A 24,718-nucleotide genomic window follows, 5' to 3' on the forward strand; every position below is an offset into this window, starting at 1 on the left:
TTTACTGTGTTGACCTATTTGTTTCCTAATTGTGCTGAGGAACTTTCTAGATGTGAATGACAACTTATAATATTGTTTAACGAGTAAAGTGATAACATTTCTCAGAGCTTCTGATGTTCTTATTAATGTTTCCCAGAACGTGAAATCCACACTAGCCTGATATTTCCACTAAAATCATGAAAAAAAAAATTCGGGACAGACAGATGTAAGAAGTTCATTTTTGGCGACGCCACTTATTCCCTTTTCCTCTTTCCAGTTTCCACTCCGGGTCTTCACACATCTGGTCGGTGACTGTCTCTGCAGCTCTCCTGATCTTATTAAGTGTATGGGCATTTTTTTAGGATACTTTGAGCCTTGGACTTTTACTTTACGTCCTGAGCTTGTGTTTGGATGTGTTTCAGAGGCCGTAAAGGTATGGAATTTATAGATTATACAGTAGTCCCTTTTTATGCACTTCACAGTTTCTGGATTATTGTGTTTTTTTCTTACGATCCATTCCAGAGCATGTCAACTGACTCCAGATGTTTTTGATGTTATTATGTTAAACAGGTGTGTTCTAGGTTATCTCGTGTCATGTTTATGCAGTGTTGTGGTTTTTTAAAGTGCTGTAGTGCTGTTCTATTGGATATGACATCTGGATATGTTCTTGAGTTACAGTTAGTCTTACATAACAGCAAACATTTGTGAATGTACCTGTTTTATTCTCAGAACATAAATTTCTTCATTATTATGAGCATTTCTATTATTTGGCAAAGAAACTGAGCACAGAAGTGAACATATTTAGTGTGGTCCAAAAATCTGAGACAGTGAAAATGCTTAATTTAATACAAAGTTTTTATTTTAATTTGAGGAAAGATTAAATTGAACAATTTGCATGAATTTCATAATGTCTTAGTATTTGATATGTCCCTCTTTTGCTTTAATGACAACATGCACTCAAATTACAATCATATCCAGTATGATTTGAGAATGTTCTAAAGAGTATCTTCATTTTTGTACAAAGTTAACATATTATAACTTTAAATTAAACTGTTTTTAAATAGTAATAGTCAAACAATTGTACTAATATGATGGTATTTGTTATATATGATGATATATGTTTACCCTATAGCTCAAGCAGTAAAGCATGTTAGTAGTAACACCAAGGTTGTGGCTTCGATGCCCATAAACCACATCTTCTGGTATAATGTTTACCTTCAATACAAAATAGGTTGATTTGGATTGAAACATCTGCCAAATGAACAAATGTAGTGACAGTATACCATAAAAAAACTAAAACAATTGAACAAAATAATTATTGAATATTTTTGGTGGATTTCTATATATATATATATATATACGTATTTATGAATTTTCATAATAGATTTTGTCCATTTCCTGTACCTCCCCCCAAATATATATTAAATACAGTATATATATACTGTATGTAGTGACAATATACCATAAAACAACTAAAACTGTAGATAATATAAGTATCTAATATTGTTGATGGATTATATTTTAAATTTTTATATATATTTTGGACCATATATGTATTCAGTATATTACATATATTGTCCAAAATATATGTATAAAACATATATATGTATTTATGAATTATTATATATAAATGTTTCCTAATATATTTTAGCCATTTCCTGTACATCCCGCCCCAACCCATATATATACAATATATATACAATATATATATATATATATATATATATATATATATATATATATATATATATATATATATATATATTGACTTGAAATATACAGAAAATGGCAACAAAAAAAAAAAAAAAGGAAACATTTTTTTTTTTTAAATATACAGTATGAGCAATATATTTTCTATTAAAATACATTTAAACTACACCTTAAATATAAATAAAATATATAAAACATGTATAATATATTTACAATATTTATATATTTTAATTTAGTTTGTTTCTTATTTTCTTATTTATTTATTTATTGCTGCATGGGGAATGTTGTTCCAAGAACACGTCCTACTTGGCAAAATCACGGTCATGATGGCTTTGAGAATATTCCAGTTTTATTAGCTGAGATTATTTAGAAAGCCTTTTCCCCAAGCACCCACCTCAGATCAGCACTTCTTACTCTGATTTTAACTATGTTTATGTAAGACACCTGTTTGTGATTGACAAAACTCATTCCAGATTTTTATTCCAGTTCATATTCCTTCCAATTCCTCAGCAGGACATTGGGAAACAAGGCTTTAATGAATGGAATGTTGGTGTTTGTCATGAAACTGCTCTAAGTTCAGGGGTTGTTGGTCATTTCACTGGGAGAAAGGGGTGAATGAACCCCAGGAACCAATCGACACTTGTATATATTTACAGGAGTAAAATAAACCATATTAATTAATTTGCTCTACATTAATTGCTGTTGTATCTGGCTTTTTCAAGCAGCTACCATCTGCTCTAAAGAGCAATCCAAACCATTCAGAAATCACAAATCAAGTAATGAGATTTTACTTAACCCTGCAGCAAACAAGTAATATCCTTAAACATAAAGGTAGATATAAAAATAAAAAGGCTTCTTTGAGAATTGTAATGTAGGTTTAACAGTACTAATATATAAAAAGTACATAAAAATTACATAAATTACTCTGGTCATTCTGCTTACTGACTCTTTAGCCACTTACAGTATCTACTGTATACTTTACATTGTATATACATTTATGCATTTGTCTTTTATCCAAAGCATTCAATCAATACATTTTCATCAGTACTTACTTACTAATCTGATCAAACTGCACCAAGAGGAAAATTGTGTTGCTCAGGGGTTGTTCTTTTATGCCTCAGGACAGCCTAAATTTATGCTAAAATGTTAGAATCTCCAAAAACATAAGTCAGGCATATGGGGTACTGTTTGATTAGAATCTGAACTTTTCGTAGATAACCATCACTTCTCCATTTATGTTACATAAAATAACAAAATAAGGCATGAAAACATTTGCGTCACAAATCAGCACCACCTAGAGTTCATATGGTAGAAATATGAATATGAATATAAACGTCTTTCAAATAGCATTTAAAGGTGCACTCAGTAACGTTTGTCTTTGTGTCATCTTGGACTTACACTGACACCTAGTGGCTTGGATGCAGCATAATTTAAAATCAATAGTTTTCAGTTTCAGATGCCATTGTAGAAATGTAGTATTCACAGTCAGCCATGATTACTTTAATAAATGAGTGAAAGTGTCGGTGGGGCCTGGGTAGCTCAGTGAGTAAAGACACTGACTACCACCCCTGGAGTTCGCTAGTTCGCTAGTTCGAATCCCAGGGCGTGCTGAGTGACTCCAGCCAGGTCTCCTAAGCAACCAAATTGGCCTGGTTGCTAGGGAGGGTAGAGTCACATGGGGTAACCTCCTCGTGGTGGCTAAAATGTGGTTCTCGCTCTCAGTGGGGCGCGTGGTGAGTTGTGTGTGGATGCTGTGGTGGATGGTGTAAAGCCTCCACACGCGCTACGTCTCCGCGGTAACACACTCAACAAACCATGTGATAAAATGCACGGGTTGACGGTCTCAGACGCGGAGGCAACTGGGGTTTGTCCTCCGCCACCCAGATTGAGGCGAGTCACTACGCCACCATGAGGACTTAGAGTGCATTGGGAATTGGGCAATCCAAATTGGGGAGAAAAAGTGGAGAAAAAATGTGTGTCAAAGTGTCAAATAACAGAATGGTTACTGAGATTCGGCTGGTCATGTGATTCTAACATGGCAGCCCCCTGTGCGAACCCTCTCCATGTAGAATAAAACAGCTTTTATAAGGTTACTGTTATGACTGGTGTCTTCATTTTAATGTGAGTGCTCATGATTCCCTACATATATTGCAAAATTACAATTTATGTCTTTAGGAGTTAAACATTTTAAATTAGGAAAAAATTACTGAGTGCACCTTTAAATACACAAATAATGTATTAAATGAAAGCTCTCATTCTCAGGAATGCAATTCTATGATTTATTTTGTTGTCATGATGTGACAGATTGAAGGAATTTAAAAAGAATCACAAAATGAAATATGATACATGTAAGACATTAAATACAAATGTCTCTTTATGCACCGATCACTGCTGCTGTAAGCCCCAAATAGCTAAAAACTTTTTACTATATCTGCTTTTACCTTAGGCAGTTTTCTAAAAAAAAAGAAAATCTATTTTTTACTTGTCTGTGAGCTTGCTTGTGTGAATAATCCAATGTTACATCTTAGATGTCCAGAACAAAATATGCGGTCCATATAAAAATCCATACAAAATACAGGGGGACAAACCAGCAGGAACAGCATGCTAAACAAATCACTGGAAATATATATTATCGATTATTGATGAGAAAAGTTTTTCTAATGCTTTTCTAAAGCTATCTAATGACACCTAGATTGAGCTTCTAGTCCACTCAGAGGCCGAGATATTCGATGAAACAGTGGGGGTGAACTGAAAATGAAACCGAATGTCTAATATGGACGAGCACATCTTTGAGGGTTAAAATGCATTAGAGCGCCACCTACATTTCATATTGGCATTTTGTGAACTTCTTACTCTTTTAGAATTGATCCCATCTTTTTAATCCCATCTTATCAATTACTAAACTTGTTTCATTTGTTTGCATCCAGAACTCTTTGTACAATTGAGCAGGTTTCTTTTGATGCCCTGAAGTCCAGATATGATTTGGTTCTGGCTTGACAGGTGGATACATTCCAGAGCTGGAAGAGGAATTTTGGACATTGTTTAGGCGACGTGAAAGTATTATCCGGCCTGAAAGTGATGGGTCAGTGGAGTGGCCGGCTGGAGCTGTTGTGTTTGGTTTTGTTAGGCTGGACTCTGATGCGAGGTCAAGGAGAAACTAACCTGGATCTTCAGCTGCTGGATGAGAAGCAAGTGGAATTAGATGAAGCAGCGAAAAATGTGAAGGAATTGATATTTTGTCCGGAAAAGTGCAGCTGCACTGTGGAGGAGGCAGTGGACTGCAATGGAGTGAGCCTCACAGAATTCCCACCAGAATTGTCAGAAAAAACCCGTCAGCTCTCTCTGCAGGTGTGTGTGTGTGTGTTTACTGAATATTTTGCTTGTATCTTGTTGATTCTCTAATAAAATAAGTGAAAAAGAAGCAGCCTAATCGAGATAAATGGCTGAAATGTTTTGAAAGGACATTAGAGGTTGTGAGGTCTGCAATATTATCTTCTCAAATGTTCCAAGTCCTAATCTTTCCATAAATCAATTCAGTTTACAAATACATAAAAAATATGTTTCAACATAGTTTCAACAAATAATAGGTTTCAAGCAATATTCAACAAACTAGAAGATTAGTTCTGTCATCATTTACTCACCCTCATGCCATTTAAAACTCCACTTTCTTTCTCCAAGCATGTCCAAGCCGCTCTTTTCCATGCAATGCAATTGAAGTCATTGTATGGAAAAGAGCAGCTTGGAGATTCTCCTTTTGTGTTCCATGGAAGAAAGTCAGTCATATGGGTTTGGAACAACTTGAGGGGGAGTAAGCGATTACAGAAATTACATTTTTGGGTGAATCATCCCTTTAAATGAAATGTTTTTCTTTTTTCTTTTCCAGAATAACCAGATCACAGAGGTCACACTAGAACATCTTTCACACCTTCAGCAGTTGGAGACCCTAAACTTACAGAACAACCGCCTCACAACACAAGGTACAGAGGAAGAGAGGGGAATGAGGGGGTCAGTAGAGGACAGCAGCTGAACAGAGCGGGAAATAATGTGTTACAGAACTTAAAAATGAAAGAAAGAGAGAGGGAGTGAAAGAGCAGGATGAAAAGGGGTATGCTGTGTTTGGAACTCTGCTGTTTCCTGCATGTGTGGTCAGCATGACTGTTTAAAGTGGAAAATGTTGGTGGGAGGTTTTTTTAAAGGGGTCATATCATACTTTTTTTTTTTTTTATTATTATTTAAGGTGAAGTCAGTCATTTCTATGCATCAAGTTTAGAGGTCTGCACAGCACAGGCATTAAGTTGAAGAGACATAAAATTTTGAGCCCAAACCTGACCTGAACTCTAAATCGTTTATTTAAGCATCGTAACATTAGTATTAATATAGTAACTGTAAACATACATAGTTTTTAACAAAGCATGGCGGCCCCCAGCGCACCAGAGCAAAAGGGAAAAAAAACACTGGCTTACCGTTTATCAATCGCTGATACTTTGCTGCATGGGAAACAATCTGGAATCAAGTGTATCAGTCACACGAAGTCCTCTTTGCAACCTGAACTTTTTCAGAACATCGAATCTTTGTGGAACCTGTGCTTAAAAAGGTTTCTCAAAATATATTTTTAAAAATGGAAGTTCTCTTTTAACTAGACACAGTGTCTAAAAAATTCAGCAGCCCCTGAAACACTGAAAAACAATGAGAAGCGGCACAGTTGTCAAAGTCATCCATCTAGCATGTTTACAAAGAAACATTTCCTGTAAAAATATCTAAAAATCCTTAAAACAAGATCAGTTTGATTTATTGTGTTTTAGAAACAACACTGCATAAGATATTTAGGTTTTTCAGAGAATGTATTTTTAACATGTGTATTTTGTCTTACTGTACTGGCAGAGTTTTTATAGTCAAAACAAGTGAAAAAATCTACCAGTGCTGAAGAAGTAATCCAAAGTATTTAGAATACATTACTGACCTTGAGTAATCTAACAGAAAACATTACAAATTACATTTTACAGCATGTATTCTGTAATCTGTAGTGGAATACATTTCAACAGTAATCCTCCCAACTCTGCGTGTTGTAGTGTGGACAGGGAAAACTGAGATATTCGAAAAAGATGACCTTTTTTTTTTCAGGCCGTACATGGAAATGATGCAGAGCCACGCTTGTTACATTTTTTTTTTTTTTTTTTTTTTTGCATGTGCAGAAAGGTGATTTAAGCCTTTTTTTTAAAGAAAAGACATTTCAGTGTGGATGTAGAAAGTGTAAAAAAATGAAAACGCCCTTTTTAAATGTATCCGGATTCGCCGGGGTCTATGAGTGAGATTGCATGCGTGAAACAAACAAACAAACAAAAAACTAAATATATCGAATTAAATAATTTATTATAATCATTGTTTTTTTTTTTTTTTTCATTATTTACAAACCCAAACACGAAGTTGTAGAACTTCGAAATCAGCCCGAAACCAGAATGTCATGTTCCGTTGGGCTCGGGTTGGGTAGCAGACCTCTACTCTAGTGTCACCAAATGGAACTGCAAAAAGTAATGACTGTTTTCAAACAGGTTTCCCAAAAATTCCCTCTGTCTTTCATTGTCGTAAAAACAGATGGTCAAACTCACGGTACTGGTTGAGCCAATGTTGCGGTGTCAGGCTGGACGGGCCGCTCAAGCAAACAGAGATACGTTTTGATAACGCCACACGTGTTACACTTTCCCACATTATAGTTGGTTCTTTTGGTGTTTAGGAGAGGAATAATAGCGTCTGTTCCTCTTTCTCCTAATTATCTCAACACGATCTGTGTGACATGAAGTTGCAGAAGTTCTGAATTTTTTAGTTCTCAAAGTTACAGTATGTCTACCTTCTTCAACAAGCACTTGTACCTCAAAAGATCAATGAAAATGTTATTTCTGAAGATTTTGACCTTATTTAAAGGGATTTAAAGAGGACAGATAAATTGGCAGAAACTTATGTTGAACTAACTTTAGTTTAACATTCCAGCCCACTGTTCTGTCAGTGTACTGTAGCCCCTCTATAGTTAGACTGCCCATGCACATTGATGATTTTTGAAAATTGCTTTTAGAACTTAAAATGAAACCTGAAATTAAGGAATGTGCTGCATGTAATGGAATAATGTTTGTGTTTGTGTATTTTCAGGTCTTGATGATGAAGGGTTACATATCCTGGAAAGGCTGAGTTATTTGTACTTGGCAAATAATAAGGTGAGTCATAAATGTTTATTCTCAAGCTCTCATATCTCTCCCTCTCTGTGTGCTATAAACACCATCAAACCTGGACACAGCTGTTTTCCCCCTTAATTCCAAATAGGAATTTACATAAGAAAATAGTCGTTAATTAGTTTTTCATGACCATTTTCACCCTCTTATGACCCTTTGAAAAAGGCCACTTGAGTTGCGCTTGGCCTTACAAAGCTTGCTGCCATGATGCAAGAGTATTGTGGGTGCACTTTAAAAATGTGTTAACCTTACTATGTATGGTAAAAAAAAAACAATTTATATATATATATAAGATAAATAAAACAATACATATAATTTTACAGTAAAATATATACATAAAAAAATTTTTATTAGAAGTAAAAAGCATGATTTACCTTATACGTAGTTGACTGTAAATTTATATTACAACACAAAATATTTTACATGACGATACATACTTTTATGGTAAACTATTGTTAAAATTACAGTAAAAAAATAATTTAAAAAAAATAATTGGGAGTTCCCAGAAGTCCCTGCTTGACCCACCACATTTGATTATATTTTATTGAAATATTTATGTTTCTTCATATTTTTGCTATTGGTTATGTATATTGGGGTGTTTTATCCTCCTGAGACCCGAGCGTGACTGCTGTGCGCATTTTCCATTTCCCTTTTTGATTTGTAACTAGTAGAGCCTAATAAACATGCAAATAAATAAATAAATAAATAAATAAATAAATAAAAAAAAGAGCAAATAGTTTTCTTAAAAATGTATGGCAACATAGAGTATGTGGACAGTGGGACAAAGGAAAATCTTTCCAGGAGTGTTGGTTATTTATGTTTTTGAGACATTACAAAAATTTGCATAATTAATTCTGATTCAGAGTAATGGCCAGCATCATCCAATCACTGCCAACTAAGTAAAAATAAAATTATACATTTATAAATTCTGAATCTATGTACTGATTACCATTGTCCCATGTCTGCCAAACATGTTGAGTGGTCCAAACATCATCTGCAGCCTGAAACTGAACTTTTGTTCGGATTTTAGGAGTGAATGCATTTAGCTGCATAGAGAGATATAGGGAGCTCCCTTGCTCCCTATTTAGTGAATGACTTAACCTCCAGTGTGCTGTCTGTCTGCACTGTTCTCGGAATAGTTTGAAATGCATCTTTTCATCCTAACTCCATATAAAGCCTCTGAAAGCAACATTTTTCAGCTTTTGGATGAACCCAATGATTCTCAATGTGATAATGCAGTAAATAGGATTTCCAAGAAAAAAATGCACTAAAGTACATATTAGTGTACATTGTGTTTAGCAGCGTGGCGTTTCGCGATAAATCACTCAAATTTGAAAAATGGCACATCTCTACAGACTCTAATCTTTTGACTCAAACAGGTTTCAATGTAAAAGCTTAATTAGGTTTCTTACCAGATGTGGTTTTGCTGGCGTTTCTCCCAAAGACAAACTCTGCTGTGATCGGCCCCATGTTGTTTTGTCACATGACTCCTTATGTCAAAAGTTTAACCCTTTACTGACAGCACAGAGTCTCCTGAACTGAGATCAGTTGGTTTAAATTAATTTAAATTGTGTGTTGTGTAGCCAAAAATACAATGTCCACGCATGTGTATGCAGGGTTGCATGAGGTTAAGCTATATGTTGTTTAGTTAGTGTTTATTGCATTATTTTAGCATCACATATGTTATAGTACCATGATGGTGACTGTGCCCATACAGTGTTTACACATTTTCATTAGCCATTTCTCCTGGGAGGGCCATTTATGATGACATTTAAGTCATAGTGTCGCCTTTTGTTTTACCATCTGTATTACGTTGGTTAACAGCACATTTAAAAGTGCAAAGCAGATTTTTCTTAGTTCAGTAGGTTGGTATATTAACATTATAGCATTGAATGATACAGTATATAAAGTAATGAACTGTACCCCAAAATGACATACTGCAATGCCTGAAACAATTACACAGCTGCCAGTACTTTACCGTAAGTGGGATTTGTTTGCCTGCGAAAATCGTCAGATTGCTTAGAGAAACAATAGCACACCTCTCCTCAACAGGCGGCACAATTTGATGTATTATTCATGTCTGTGGCACAAACGTGTGAGATGAGTTACACTTCATTTTCAAGGTCTATGGGTGCATGTTACATCACCCTTAAATATGAGTCCTGCATGTTTGTTAAAGTGTTCAAACATTTACACGGTATCATATGAGAGTTCCTCTGATATTATGCAGTACACTTTTGAATTAAAACAAGTTGCTTCATATCCTGAGTGTTTCTCATTTGCACTGTTGATTTTCCACATAATCACCCACTTCTAAATAACTGAATGGTACAATTTAATTGCAGTTTTTGTTGGCAAGCAAGCACACACTGGTAACAAACTCCTTGAGAGTCATAAAAAAAAAAAAGAGTGGTTATAACAAATAAACCCTCAAAATTATGACTTTTGGTGAAATGCCAAAATGTTCATCTATAGCCTGTGAGAGTGACTCACTTATGACTTTTTACGATTGTTTTCCAGAAGCCATTTACTCACTGAAGCCATTCCCAGCTCTGATTAAAACTGACTGATGGCGGAAAATGAAGTTTGATATTTATGTTGGGCAGGAGACACAGTCATTTGTTTTCTTATTCCTCTTGTTACCATACCAAGCGGTGTGCTCGTTGTTGTTCAGCTAGCCACAATCCTCCAATCCGTTAGTCATATGGATTGTTCTTATGCCAGCTGGTAATGGGGACATGGTGGCAGCGGGTTTTAGTGCACACACATACACTCTTGCTCCTGTCTGTGGATGTACCATGCCAGCTTTCCCTGTTAATCAGCCAGCTGTGCACACCAGGTGGTTGACATTAAAGCAGACTCGTCGACCTCTAGCTGTTTCCACAGAGTGAATTCTGGACAGATTTGCAGGACTTAAAACAGGATAGGCTTTAATCCTAACCCCAGATCAATGCTGAAACACTATCAAGGGGGACCAACCCAAGTGAAATTTTAAAGAGGCACCCCCCCAGTCTGAGATAAACAGTTGCCCCCCCACCCTAAAGATCACATCCTAGTACCCAACCCTGCTTTTTCACAGCTCACAGCTGCTCCGAGACACCTTCCTTCCTCTTTGGTCAGTGCTGATTTTGCTGCTAACCAGCTCACCAGAATCTACCCTGGCACCTTTGGACAGAAGCCTGCTCTCAAGTAAGCATGAAGCTTTCTTTTGACATGTATTATGTTGCACTTTGTGGCTCAATGTACAGTTGAATTCAGAAGTTTACATTCACCTTAGCCAAATACATTTTAACTCAGTTTTTCACAATTCCTGAAATTTAATCGTAGAAAACATTCCCGGTCAATTAGGATCACTATTTTATTTTAAGAATGTGAAATGTAAAAATAATAGTAGAGAGAATTATTTATTCCAGCTTCTATTTCTTTCATCACATTCCCAGTGGGTCAGAAGTTTATATACACTGTTAATATTTGGTAGCATTGCCATTTAAATTGTTTAACTTGGGTCAGACATTTCTGGTAGCCTTCCACAAGCTTCTCACAATAAGTTGTTGGAATTTTGGCCCATTCCTTCAGACAGAACTGGTGTAACTGAGTCAGGTTTGTAGGCCTCCTCGCTCGCACACACTATTTCAGTTCTGCGGATTGAGGTCAGTGCTTTGTGATGGCCACTCCAGTACCTTGACTTTGTTGTCCTTAAGCCATTTTGCCACAACTTTGGAGGTATGCTTGGGGTCATTGTCCATTTGGAAGACCCATTTGCGACCGATCTTTAAATTATTGCCTGCTGTCTTGAGATGTTGCTTCAATATATCCAAATAATTTTCCTTCCTCATGATGCAATCTATTTTGTAAAGTGCATCAGTCCCTCCTGCAGTAAATCACCCCCACAACATGATGCTGCCACCCCCATGCTTCACAGTTGGGATGCCGTTCTTCGGCTAGTAAGCCTCACCCTTTTTTCTCCAAACATAACGATGGTCATTATGGCCACACAATTAAATTTTTGTTTCATCAGACCAGAGGACATTTATCCAAAAAGTAAGATCTTTGTCCCCATGTGCACTTGCAAACTGCAGTCTGGCTATTTTATGGCAGTTTTGGAGCAGTGGCTTCTTCCTTGCTGAGCAGCCTTTCAGGTTATGTTGATATAGGACTCTTTTTACAGTGGATATAGAGACTTGTCTACCTGTTTTCTCCAGCATCTTCACAAGGTCCTTTGCGGTTGTTCTGGGATTGATTTGCACTTTTCACACCAAACTACGTTCCTCTCTAGGAGACAGAATGCGTCTGCTTCCTGAGTGGTATGATGGCTGCGTGATCCCATGGTGTTTATACTTGCATACTATTGTTTGAACAGATGAACGTGGTACCTTCAGGCATTTGGAAATTGCTCCCAAGGATGAACCAGACTGAGTTCTTGGCTGATTTCTTTTGATTTTCACATGATGAAGGTAGACCTTAAAATACATCCACAGGTACTCCTCCAATTCAGTACACCTCATATCAGAAGCTAAGTGGCTAATTGTCTAAAGGCTTAACATCATCTTCTGGAATTTTTCAAGCTGCTTAAAAGGCATAGTTAACTTAGTGTATATAATCTTCTGACCCACTAGAACTGTGATATAGTAAATTAAAAGTGAAACAATCTGTCTGTAAACAAATGTTGGAAAAAATACTCGTGCCATGCACAAAGTAGATGTGCTAAATTACTTTCCAAAACTATAGTTTGCTAATATTAAATCTGTGGAGTGGTTAAATTTGTTTTAATGACTTCAATCTAATTGTATGCAAACTTCTGACTTCAACTGTATGTTAATCAGTCATCTGTGTGCTGTGGGTCAGGTCAGTTTATCTCCATAACAACAAGCTAACAGATGCCGGTCTACCAGAGAACATGTTTAATGGATCGGACAACCTGGAGATCCTCATCATGTCCAGTAATTTCCTCCGGTGTGTTCCTAAGGATCTGCCAACCGCCCTCTACCGCCTACACCTGAAGGTATGGCCACTCCTGAACTCCAATAGCTGCTTAGAGTCAGTTTACCAAAACATGAAAAGTCTGACATCATTTACTCACTAGGCTTGGGATCAGTGCTTTTTGCATGCATCAATTATCAGAAAATTTACCCGATGATTATTGATATATAGGCATTTTTTTCAGATTTAAATAGTGCTGCATAATAATTTATTGCGCAGTTACACCAGTTTATATACTAACCTGCAAACTCAATGCCACATTGTTCATTCTTGATGTAACGAACTGGCCATGGAGACAGTGTTAGGATCCATGTGCAGGAAGTTTATTAAAGTACACAAGCAAACAGTCCAAATCGGCAGGCAAATAGAGGTAGTTAAGCAGGCGGTATAATCCAATAAACCAAAAAGACGGTCCAACAAGTCAAAGAAAACAAAGGGTTATCCAAAGGCAGTAAATCCAGGAAAACAGGCAATGGTCATAACAAGGGAACAATCAGCAATGGCAATGGAAAAACACTTGGTAAGGCAGGGTAAACTGGCAATACGTCACAAAGTCAAAATGGATCAGCATGGTATTTATATAGTTCCAACAGGAAATCAAAGAAGAAACAGTACAGAGTTAGTATTCGGGAGAGGGCTCCCTCTGGTGGCTGGTAGCAGGGTTAACAACCTCGGATGTTACAGAACCCCCCCCCCTCTACGAACAACTCCTGGTGTTCTGCTACTGGGACGTCCCCTTGGTCTTGGAAGATTAGGATGGGCATGATGAAATTCTTGGATCTGGGACGGGTCCAATTTGTCCTTGGTGGCTACCCATGATCTCTCCTCTGGTCCGTAGCCCTCACAGTCCACCAAGTATTGCATCTGGCTCCCTCGTTGTCTTGAGTCCATGATCTCTCTGACCATATACGCTGGGGCTCCATCTACCTCCAATGGAGGTGGAGGCTCAGAATCCGTGGTTCCAGATGCCAGGTGGACGGGTTTCAACAAGGACACATGGAAGGAAGGAGAAATGCGGTAATTAGCAGGAAGCTCTAAACGGTAAGTAACTGGGTTTATTTGATGGATAATTCTGAAAGGACCCACATACATTGGACTGAGCTTCCTGCAGGGTAGCCGCAACTTGAGATCCCATTTGGACAACCAGACCTTCAGTCCTGGCTGATAGTTGGGATGGGGGCACCTCCGTCGGTCAGCCTGGAAGCGTTATGCTCAGACCGCTCGCTGTAGCCGGACATGTGCGCTGTCACACACCCTCTCGCTTCGCCTAATCCAATCGTCCACCACTGGCACCATAGAAGGTTCTCCTGACCAAGGGAACATCGGGGGTTGGTAGCCCAGCACGCATTGGAAGGGGGCTAAACCCATAGAGGTATGAGTGAGGGAATTCTGTGCATATTCGGCCCAGAGCAGGAAGTCGCTCCACTTCTCCTGTTCACAGCTACAATAGCTCTGAAGATATGACAATCTCTTGGTTTAGAAGTTCCACCCGTCCATTGGCCTGAGGGTGATAACCAGGTGAGACTCACATTGATGTCCAGTTGTTTGAATAACACCTGCCAAACTCGGGACGTGAACATCGATCGGACACGATCTTAAACACTTGGAACAAAGCATTAGCGGTTTCCATGGCAGTGGGAAACCCTTGAGAGGGACAAGTCAACATGATTTAGAAAATCGATCAATTATTACCAGAATGGTAGTATATCCATGGGAGTTTGGCAGGTCTGTGACTAAGTCAATGGACAGGTGAGACCATGGTCTTTGTGGTATGGGCAGTGGTTGAAGCAACCCCATGGGCAGTTCTCTGGGGGTTGGATTGGGCACACACCTGACAAGACTTCACATAGTTAGTCACATCATGAGTCAGCGATGGCCACCAGAAAGAATTACGTACTAGGGTAACAGTTCTTTGGATACCAGGGTGTCCTGTGCTCAGGGAAGTGTGGACCCATTGGATTGTCCTCTGACGTAGAGCTTGGGGTATGTATTGCTTGGTAGGGGGGCAGTTAGGTGGTGACGTTTCATGCTGTTGTGCTCGTTGTATCTCCTCCATGATGTCCCAGCTAATCGGTGCTATGACAGATGGTGGCAGGATGGACCCAGGGTGAGGTTGGAGGTGAGGTGGATCATGTCTGCATGACAGTGCATCTGCCTTGCTGTTCTTGCTGCCAGGATGGTAAGTGACTGTAAAATTGAACCTGGTAAAAAAACAATGACCATCGTGCTTGACGTGTGTTCAATCTCTTGGCTACCTTGATACATTCAAGATTCTTGTGATTGGTGATAACTTGGAATGGGTGGACTGCCCCCTCTAACCAGTGACGCCATTCCTCGAGTGCTGCCTTCATGGAAAGTAATTCTTTATTCCCCACATCATAGTTCCATTCAGCTGAGTTCAACTTCCTGGAGAAAAAGGCACAAGGGTAAAGCTTGCCTGGTGTTCTGTGACAGGACCGCTCCAATCCCACAATCTGAAGCGTCTACCTCAACGATGAAGGGAAGATTGGGGCCAGGATGTTTCAGTATCAGAGCGGTCATGAAGTTTGACTTGAGGGAGATGAAGGCTTGGTATGCGGCATCGTTCCATGGCAACTTGCTTGGCTTTCCCTTGAGCAACGACGTAAGTGGTGCTGCAATGGTACTGTAATTCCTAATGAAACGGCAGTAGAAGTTGGCAAATTCCAGGGACCGCTGTAGTTCCTTGATTTTAGAAAGTCGAGGCCATTCGGTGACTGATGTTACCTTTGAGACATCCACCTCCACACCTTGTTGGCTGATATTGTAACCCAGGAAAGTGGTATGAGAGGTATGGAACTCACAATTTTCTGCCTTGAAAAATAGTTGGTGTTCCTGGAGACGTGATGAGACTGTCTTGACCTGCTGGATATGTTGTTCCTGATCTACTCAAAAAACATGGATGTCGTCAGTGTAGGCCACCATACAATGATTCAGTAAGTCTGAATATTTCGTTGATAAAAGGACTGGAAAACTGAGGGGGCGTTAGCAAGTCCATACAGCATGACCAAATATTCATAGTGCCCCCTGGTGGTGATTAAAGCAGTCTTCCACTCATCCCCTTCTCGAATTCTGACGAGGTTATAAGCACTCCTTAGATCAAGTTTGGTATAGATCTTGGCTTCACGGAGTTGTTCAAGGGCTGAGGGGATAAGTGGTAATGGTAACGATATTTTATGGTGACAGAGTTCAGGCCTCGATAGTTGATACAGGGACATAGACCTCCATCCCTCTTCACTACAAAAAAGAAACCAGCAGCAGCAGGGGAGGTGGAGGGACAGATGTAACCAGAGGCAAGGGCTTCCTCAGTGTAATTCTCAATGGCGAGGGTTTTGGGGTGTGACAATGCATAGGCCTTGCTTCTCGGTGGAGCTGTATTGGACAGAAGTTCAATAGCACAGCCCCATGGACGATGAGGAGGAAGTTGTGTAGCTTTAATCTTACTAAACACTTCACTGAACTCTGCATACACCTTGGGAATTGTGGTCTCCTTCTGTGATTCATGACTCTCAATACTGGTGATAAGGCAAGGCCTAGAAACAGCAACATGGAGACAATGTTTATGACAGAAACTTGACCAATGTGTGAACTCACCTTGGTTCCAGGATATCGATGGGTTGTGGATGGCCAGCCAGGGATGACCCAGGATAAGAGCGCGCTTAGGTGAGTTGATGACATGTAGAAATATCTCACTATATGAAAATTCAATCTTGATGGTTATAGGAACAGTCTGTTGTGTTATGCCAGTACCAATAGGTGCGTTGTCAACAGTGGTGATGTTAATCTTAGGAAAGCATTCAATGGTGGGTATGTTGAGTTCTTGAACAATCTCCTAATTAATTAAATTAACAGCAGCACCAGAATCCACTAATGTTGTAACACATCTTACATGATCACCAATGGAGATCTCTACAGGCAACAGAAAATTATGTGAGATGTGTGATATTTTCATGGTACTCACGTGCTGCCTTGACTCAGGGGAACTTGATTTCTTGTGTGGACACGCAGCATTGAAATGACTTGGTGAACCACAGTAAAAGCAAAAGGATTTTGTTGCGTCGACGTTCCTCCATGGAAACACAATTGTATGCAACTTGCATGGGTTCAGGTGATACAGTGGATGCCTGGGCCTGTATGGAGACTGTAGAATTCGAGGTGAAGCGAAACTTCAAGAAACAAAAAGTTAACCATAAATAAAACTCCAAAAATAAAGAAACTGAAAATGGAGACGTGAAACACCTGTTTATGTTCAACCACTCTATGAACAGTTCAAAACAATAACAACAACAAAATAACAGAACAAAACAAATAACTTCACAGGCCCACAAATATAGCACATGTATGGAGGTGATCACACAACACTGTCACACAGAGCCAGAGAAAAGGTTAGATGAAACAAAAATAAACTCAATAGCTCAAGGCTAAACATCATAAAACCAAAACCAAACAAATAGTAAAGACAAAAACAACTAAAAGACAAGCAACTACAAACAAAGAAGCAGCATCAGAGAATGTTGCCCTGCAGGCTTAATCAGACTGTTGAGGGAATGGCAGCCGCCAGCCGACCACAGTGATAAACTGTTCGTACTGAAGCTAATCGACCAAATAAACAAACCAGTTACCTCAAACCAAGCATATTAGTGTTAGCTAGTTAGCCAAACAAACATACCTCCAAAGTGGAAGGGATCAAAACCAGAATGGACAGTCCTCAGGCAGTGATGCACAAGCGGTGCCCTGACACACAAGCAGTCCCCTACAGTTCCATTTTATAGGATCCCTAAAGGCTTGTGATTGGACAACCCATGCACCCACAGGCATGGTACAATAATTACGGAAAACTCTGTGCAATGCCCACTGTTTATCCCACTACACATGGAACACAAATGAAGGTATACTGCAGAATGTTGATGACAAATAAATGACAAATAAACCTATATGGATATCTATATCTACATATATAATGCCATATTTAAAGTCTTCAGAAGCTGATTTGTGTGAGGAACAGACTGAAATAGAAGTCATTATTCGCCCAAAATCTTGCACTTCACTTCAGCTCATTAACGCTAGTGTTCTATTCAAATAAGGTGCATCAGTTTGCTTCATGGCATGTTTGATGTCAAAAGTAATTGGCTCTCGCTTGTCTAGCGCCTCTGTTTTGTGAAAAATGTCTAAAAAGCTGTTTTGTTCGGGTCAAAAAGACCCGATAGAGTACAGTAGATACACAGCACACCTCTCTTTGTATTATAAACATGAACATTGACATAGGCTTGTTTTTTTTAACCAAACACAAGCTTTTATATTACCATAACACTAGGAAAGAGTGCCAGCTATTTGACAGTGGTAGTATTATTTTACAGTAGAAATCCAGTAAACCCTTCATTTTGAGTAAAAAAAAAAAGCTGATAATTGGAATACTTACACATAGTTTCTGTTTGAAACAAATACAGAATCATGGTTTATATCCTAAAATATATATATTTTTCAGTATATGAATGTCAGCCTGAAAAATTAGCGAAAAATCCCATAGACATAAATTGAGAAGGTACACCACATATCTAAGGATCAGGAGATCATATAGACTTGGGGATGGTCTCGTTTGACTCTGGCCAGTGAGCAAACATTTATAAATGCCCTAGCAACATCCTAGCAACGCCCTAGTAATCACCCAAAACACCCTGACTTTGCATATATAAACAAGTGTTACAAAATTTATTCATTGTTTTGGATAATCCAAAAGCATTTTGACCAAATACAATATTAAGAATTGTTTTCCCATGTTTTTAACTCTTATAAGGTGTGATTATTTTAATTGATGTTTCAGGTCAAGTTTAATGTTGACCTTATTCTTTAAAAACCATGTAAGAATAAGAACAGGAAGAGGTAACAAAATGGAAATGTAAAGTTTGTTCATGAAACTTGATGACAACATTGCCGTAGAGTGCACCTACCCAAAAAATATCGATATCCATGAATTATTTTTATCATTATCTATTTTGTTTTTTTTAATTCTAGAATAACATGTTGGAAAAGATTCCCGCAGGTGCTTTTGATAATTTGTTCCATCTTCGAGAGCTCTACCTTCAAAACAACTTCTTGAGTAATGATGGTGTAGACAACGAGACCTTCAGGTCAGTATGACTCAATTACAGAGAAAAAACATAATTTACATCCCACTCTTTCTACTGCTTGGCTCTCTTCTTGTTCACCTTCAACTACATGAGTTGTTACTTATGGAAAATATCATTCCTTCTCTCATCAGTCAGTTAAACCGTCTGGAATATCTGGATTTGTCCAATAACAACCTGACCGCGGTTCCTCTTGGCCTCCCGAGGAATCTAATCCTGCTACACCTGGAGAGGAACTCTATCCAGAGCATTGCAGTCAATGCTCTGACACCCATCCGGAACTTAGAGTACCTTCTCCTGCACAACAACCGTCTCCGGTCTCGCTCCATCCATCCGGCTGCCTTCCAGGGTCTTAAACGACTCCACACTGTCCACATGTACAACAACCTGCTAGAGCGAGTTCCTCGAGGTCTTCCTCGTCGAGCAAAGACCTTCATGCTTCTCCACAACCTCATCAGTGAGATCGGCCGCAATGATTTGATCTCATTGTACACCCTCACGGAGCTCAACCTCAGTTACAACCGGCTCACCAGCACCAAGCTTCACAGAGAGGCCTTCAGGAAGCTCAGGCTTCTGGAAACTTTGGATTTGTCTGGAAACAAGCTGCAGGCGCTTCCAATGGGACTGCCCAAGAGCCTCCAGATTCTTAAGGTAAAGGACAACCATATGACAGAGATACCAGAGAGGGCGCTGATGGGCATGAGCAAACTGAGGGAGCTCTACCTGGCAAACAATCAACTGAAGCTGAACTCTATCTACCAGGGAGCATGGCAGGAGTTGAGTGCACTCACGGTAAGAAATAGCAAGAAAAATTCGAGACGGTGCTCTCTGGTGGTGGGGAATTCTAGCTGTTTGACTTTTTTTTTTTAAAGTATCGACTTTCTAGGGGTTTATTAGAATAAATTTAGCTTTAATTTTGGCTCAGGTAACTCTTGTTTAGAAAATAACAACAAAACACTAATTTAGGAAATTTTACTGCCACAAAGGCCAACTGTTTTGTAAAAAGCCAGACCCCCACCACCCAAGAGCACATCACAGAGTAAAACTATTGATGCTTACTTGAATCATCAGTTTGAGAAAATAAGGCATGCCATTCGTGTCATTGTGTATTTCATTGATGTTTGAGCACTGATGTTAATAAAGTGCAACAGTGCCTTCCCATTTTTTCTGCAGTCTTGGTTCTGGAAGTATTTTTCCCAATATTTTTTTCCATAGGGATTTCATAAAGTACTTCATAAAAGAGTTCTAAGTGATGAAACAAACCAACCAGCTTCGAGGTAAATCACAACATTAAACACTTCCCTTATGAAAATCGAAAGTTCGTAGCAAATTTGCCTTAAATTCGCTACTGATAATTTTCACATGCAAATGAGCTTTGTGGCAAACTTGCGGCAAATTGTCCATTGATTTGCTGGAGGTTCACCACTACCAGCAAAAAGCTGCAAACTTCTGGCAGACATTTGCGGCAAATCTAAAACTCATTTGCATGTGAAAATAACAAGCGGCAAATTTGCGGCAAGTTTTCAGCTAGTTAAGATTTTTTGTAAGGGTTCGATTTGAAGCAAAACATATTTTAAATAATTATTAAATTATAAATAAATTATATATTTTAAAGACATTACCTTAATGTCTTTAATGAGAGAATGAACTACAATCCCATGAAGCACTGGGAATGATGTAACCGAATTAAAAAGAAAACATTTAAAACTATTGATTTACAGTTGCTGATTTTAAGTACAGAAACAATGCGCTTGAAGTTTATTGTAAAATATTCATATATACAGTATACAAATATGTAAGTAGTTTGAGAGTGTAGGGAGAACGAATTGATTGCGTTGTTCTCCCAACACTCTCATTTACAGTGAGTCATGGGAGTGGGTGGTCGCTGCTGAGCATTTTTGGCACACTTTGCTGGCCACAATTCTCTGACTGATGGATATTTCTCTGCAGAATCAGGGGAAGTGTAGTTGTTCACCAGGCATTCCACTATTAAACATGATTTTTAAACGAAGTTGAAATAATGGATGGCTGCAACAGAAGCAAATGCCATCTATTAACAACAGCAAAGCTCATGGTAGGTCTGTATTTAAAGGAATAGTTCACCCAAAAATGAATATTCTCTCATCATTTACTCACCCTTATGCCATCCTGGATGTGTATGACTTTCTTCAGCAGAACAAAAATGAAGATTTTTAGAAGAATTTCTCAGCTCTTTTGGTCCATACAATGCAAGCAAATGGGTGCCAATATTTTGAAGCTCCAAAAATCACATAGGTCAGCATAAAAGTAATCTATATGACTGTGGTTAACTCGATGTCTTCAGAAGTGATATGTTAGGTGTGGGTGAGAAACAGATAAATATTTTAGTCAATTTTTACTATAAATTCACCTCCCTGCACAGTCAATCTCCACTTTAATTTTCAGTTTCACATTCTTATTCTTGTGTTTTTGGTGATTCACATTCTTAAATGCATATGCCCCCTACTGGGCAGGGGGAAGAATTTCCTAGCAAAAATGGACTTAAATATTGATCTGTTTCTCACCCATACCTATCATATCACTTCTGAAGATATTGATTTAACCACTGGAGTCTTATGTATTACTTTTATGCTGCCTTTATGTGGTTTTTGGAGTGTCAAATTTTAGCACCCATTCACTTGCATCGTATGGACATACAGATCTGAAATATTCTTCTAAAAATCTTAGTTTGTGCTGTGTAAGTCATGCACATCTGGGATGGCATGAGGGCGAGTAAATGATGAGAGAATTTTAATTTTTGGGTGAACTATCCCTTTAATGATTTATAAGTTATCGTTAAAAATTAAGTCGCCTCTTGAGAAAACGAATGGGATTTTTATTTCCGGAACCAGACTTTTGCACTTATTGTAAGTTTGATTTGAGTTGTTTAAAAAAACCATATGTCGCCAAGCATCAGCTTGATCAAAGGGAGTCATATCATGAAAAATATCTCTTAAATGTACATAAGCAAATACAGCCTGTATAATTCAAAGGGTCGAATAGAGGGTGAACAATTACTATGTAAATTCCGACTACTTCAGGTGCAAAAAGCCTTGACTAAGATTTCATATAAAATGCTTTAAAAGTGTAGAATATGGCCGCATTAAACCACTTTTTCCAGTTCACATACGAGCTTGTGATCTGCATCCACCTGCAAATTGAAGACAAACTACACCAGTGTTTCTGCAGTGGTGTGGGGTATAATGACAGTATGTATGTGTATTTTTTACATGCAGTTTTCTTTGTAAGGTTAACTTTCTCCTCAAATGGCATCATACTGGGCTTTGCTAAGGTTTCCCACAGGTTCTATCTGGAGTTTTCCAGTAAGTTTGTAATGCATGAATCTTTAGTTCCATGCAGAGTAAATTATTGCAAAGAGTGCTTTTATTTCTGTTTTCAGGCAGATGCAGAAAAGGAATTCTGTTGAGTGAAGAGGCAATTTTAGCAAACACAAATTCCAAGTTATTATTAAAGCAACATTTCAGTCAGGAAATGTCTATTATAACATGCTGTTGTAAGTGATCTGTAACCAAAGGAAAATGTGTCTAGTGATATCTTCTGAAGTGTAGAAACAGTCCGATTTCATATTTGAAGGTCGTGTCACAACTTTTCTATCTATGTATTTTTCAGACGCTTGATCTCTCTGGTAACCTGTTGTCTCATATACCCGCTGACCTGCCTGAGTCTCTAGAGTTTCTTCACCTGCAGAACAACAAAATCAGTACAGTATCTGATACAGCCTTCCTCAACACTCCCAACATCAAAGGAATCTTTCTCAGGTAACTTTATTTTCTTAATCTAATCAAGATGAGTCATTAATATTTTTGGTCCATTTTGCCGGAAAAGAAAGACTACACAATTTTTGACTTCATGTGTACTGTATGCACTTGCCAAATGATAAACCCATTTGCTATGCAACAATTAGACATCTGATCAATTGTGTCCTCGTAGAGTAGCAGTAGATTCACAGACTTCAGTTGAATTTTCTCTACCTTGATACAAGGAACTCGTTTAGAAGCTCTCACAGCTGCAGCAATAACATTTCCTATAAGATCAGAACGACATTGAATGGTGTTCAGACTTTAAAATTGGACCAGAGTCAGAGAGAATATGAAGTGAATTAAATGATTCCTTTTTAGAACATCTGACTGGCCAGATTTTCACATGCAGAATCGATTATATCAGTTTTAGAAACATAAGGAACTGCAAAATTTAGTCTAGATGTTGTCTTGGAGGCCTAAAGAACAGCAAATACTGTTGGATAATGGTGTAACAACTTACCGTATGCTTATTCAATTTTCATGTTGCTAACAACTGCAGTTGAAAAACATTTCCTCCTGTCAGGCTTTCTGTACAGAAATGGAAGAGAATATAGGAGATGTGACCCTTTGCTAGGAAAAAACAGCTTAAACCAGCCTAAGATAATCTGGTCTCTCAGAGTGGTTAGTCTAAGCTTGTTAGACTGGCCTGTTTTGATGGTTTTAGATGGGTTTTGGGCAATTTTCATCTACTAAAATTTTTTTGGTGTAAATGTGTATCTTTAAATACACTTTATCATACGAACAACTAATTGGTAATTACACTAAAGTACATATACACAGTTTTTGGTTCATTTCAAGTTGGACATGATTTGCAGTTCGACAGTCAAGTATTACTCTGACTAATTCACCTTTCTGAATAAGTTTAACGACCCGGTGAGTGAGCGTGTTGGAAGATCTATTTACATGGATAAGTCATGAGTTTGAGACTAATTTATGAGTCTTTTTGTGGCCACCTTTCTTTATAGCGATACTGATAGCACGTTGCATAAAACCAGCAATGGCTGAATTTATGCACCAGTGTCCGGAATTGCAGGTTGGAATCAGGGGATGTGCTTTCCTGATTAGACGGTTGGAAATTGTGTGTTGGAATTTCCAGATACATTTCTTGGAACGTACATGGTGGGAACTACACTTTGGAATTAAGGAAACTATTTTAGGAATGCACTAACAAGAAATATTGCTTAGGAGTCGGCATGTACTTCTTGGAATGGCACTCCATCCCTTTCAACGGCAGCATAGGGATTAGTATAGACTTTTTAGATTGGTATATACATTCTGGAACAAAGGGAACTACTTCCTGGAAAACAACCTGACCCCACTGGCAGTTACACTTTCCAGGGTAGAGTTAATAATATATGCATTCCTGTTGACTGTATTATAGTTAATTTTCTTTATTTATCACACATTTTGCACATATACAGTGAAAATCTTCTTTTTCACATATCCCAGCTAGGCTGGGGTCAGAGTGCAGGGTCAGCCTTGATACAGCACCCCCAGAGCAGATAGGGTCAAAGGCCTTGCTCAAGGGCCCAACAGTGGCATCTTGGCAGTGCTGGGGCTTGAACCCCTGACCTTCTGATCAGTAACCCAAAGCCTTAACCGATGAGCTACCACTGCCCCTAACATAAATTACATAATTTATGCTACCATTGCCCCTAACATAAATTACATAATTTACACTAAAAATTCAGTCTTTTTGCAGCACTCAGTGGACATTTAATTCATATGCGCCCATACATTCAACAGCACTTCCAGCCTTGGCCACTGGGGGCAGTGATTTGAATTTCATTGAGCACAGACCGATTTCAGCTGTAGAAATTTCGACCTACTGTTTTCTAATGTTTGC

The 24,718-nt window shown here is 38.4% G+C and overlaps 1 protein-coding gene across 2 annotated transcripts in view; it reads left to right on the forward strand.

The window, feature by feature from the left end:
• Nucleotides 1-270: 270 nt before the first annotated feature.
• Nucleotides 271-24,718, forward strand: part of LOC127420540 (podocan-like) — a 31,117-nt gene continuing 6,669 nt past the window's right edge. The window contains exons 1-9 of one of the 2 annotated variants that reach the window (XM_051662904.1): nucleotides 271-412; nucleotides 4,690-5,037; nucleotides 5,573-5,666; nucleotides 7,831-7,895; nucleotides 10,990-11,099; nucleotides 12,756-12,912; nucleotides 18,921-19,036; nucleotides 19,168-19,825; nucleotides 22,682-22,830. In XM_051662904.1, coding sequence (XP_051518864.1) covers nucleotides 326-412; nucleotides 4,690-5,037; nucleotides 5,573-5,666; nucleotides 7,831-7,895; nucleotides 10,990-11,099; nucleotides 12,756-12,912; nucleotides 18,921-19,036; nucleotides 19,168-19,825; nucleotides 22,682-22,830 — 1,784 coding nt within the window. In that variant the 5' untranslated portion in view covers nucleotides 271-325. Of the gene's footprint in view, nucleotides 413-4,616; nucleotides 5,038-5,572; nucleotides 5,667-7,830; nucleotides 7,896-10,989; nucleotides 11,100-12,755; nucleotides 12,913-18,920; nucleotides 19,037-19,167; nucleotides 19,826-22,681; nucleotides 22,831-24,718 lie in introns of both variants that reach the window. The other variant, XM_051662905.1, reaches the window with a different exon arrangement.

Source organism: Myxocyprinus asiaticus, chromosome 29, assembly GCF_019703515.2.
Source record: "Myxocyprinus asiaticus isolate MX2 ecotype Aquarium Trade chromosome 29, UBuf_Myxa_2, whole genome shotgun sequence".
Taxonomy (NCBI): domain Eukaryota; kingdom Metazoa; phylum Chordata; class Actinopteri; order Cypriniformes; family Catostomidae; genus Myxocyprinus; species Myxocyprinus asiaticus.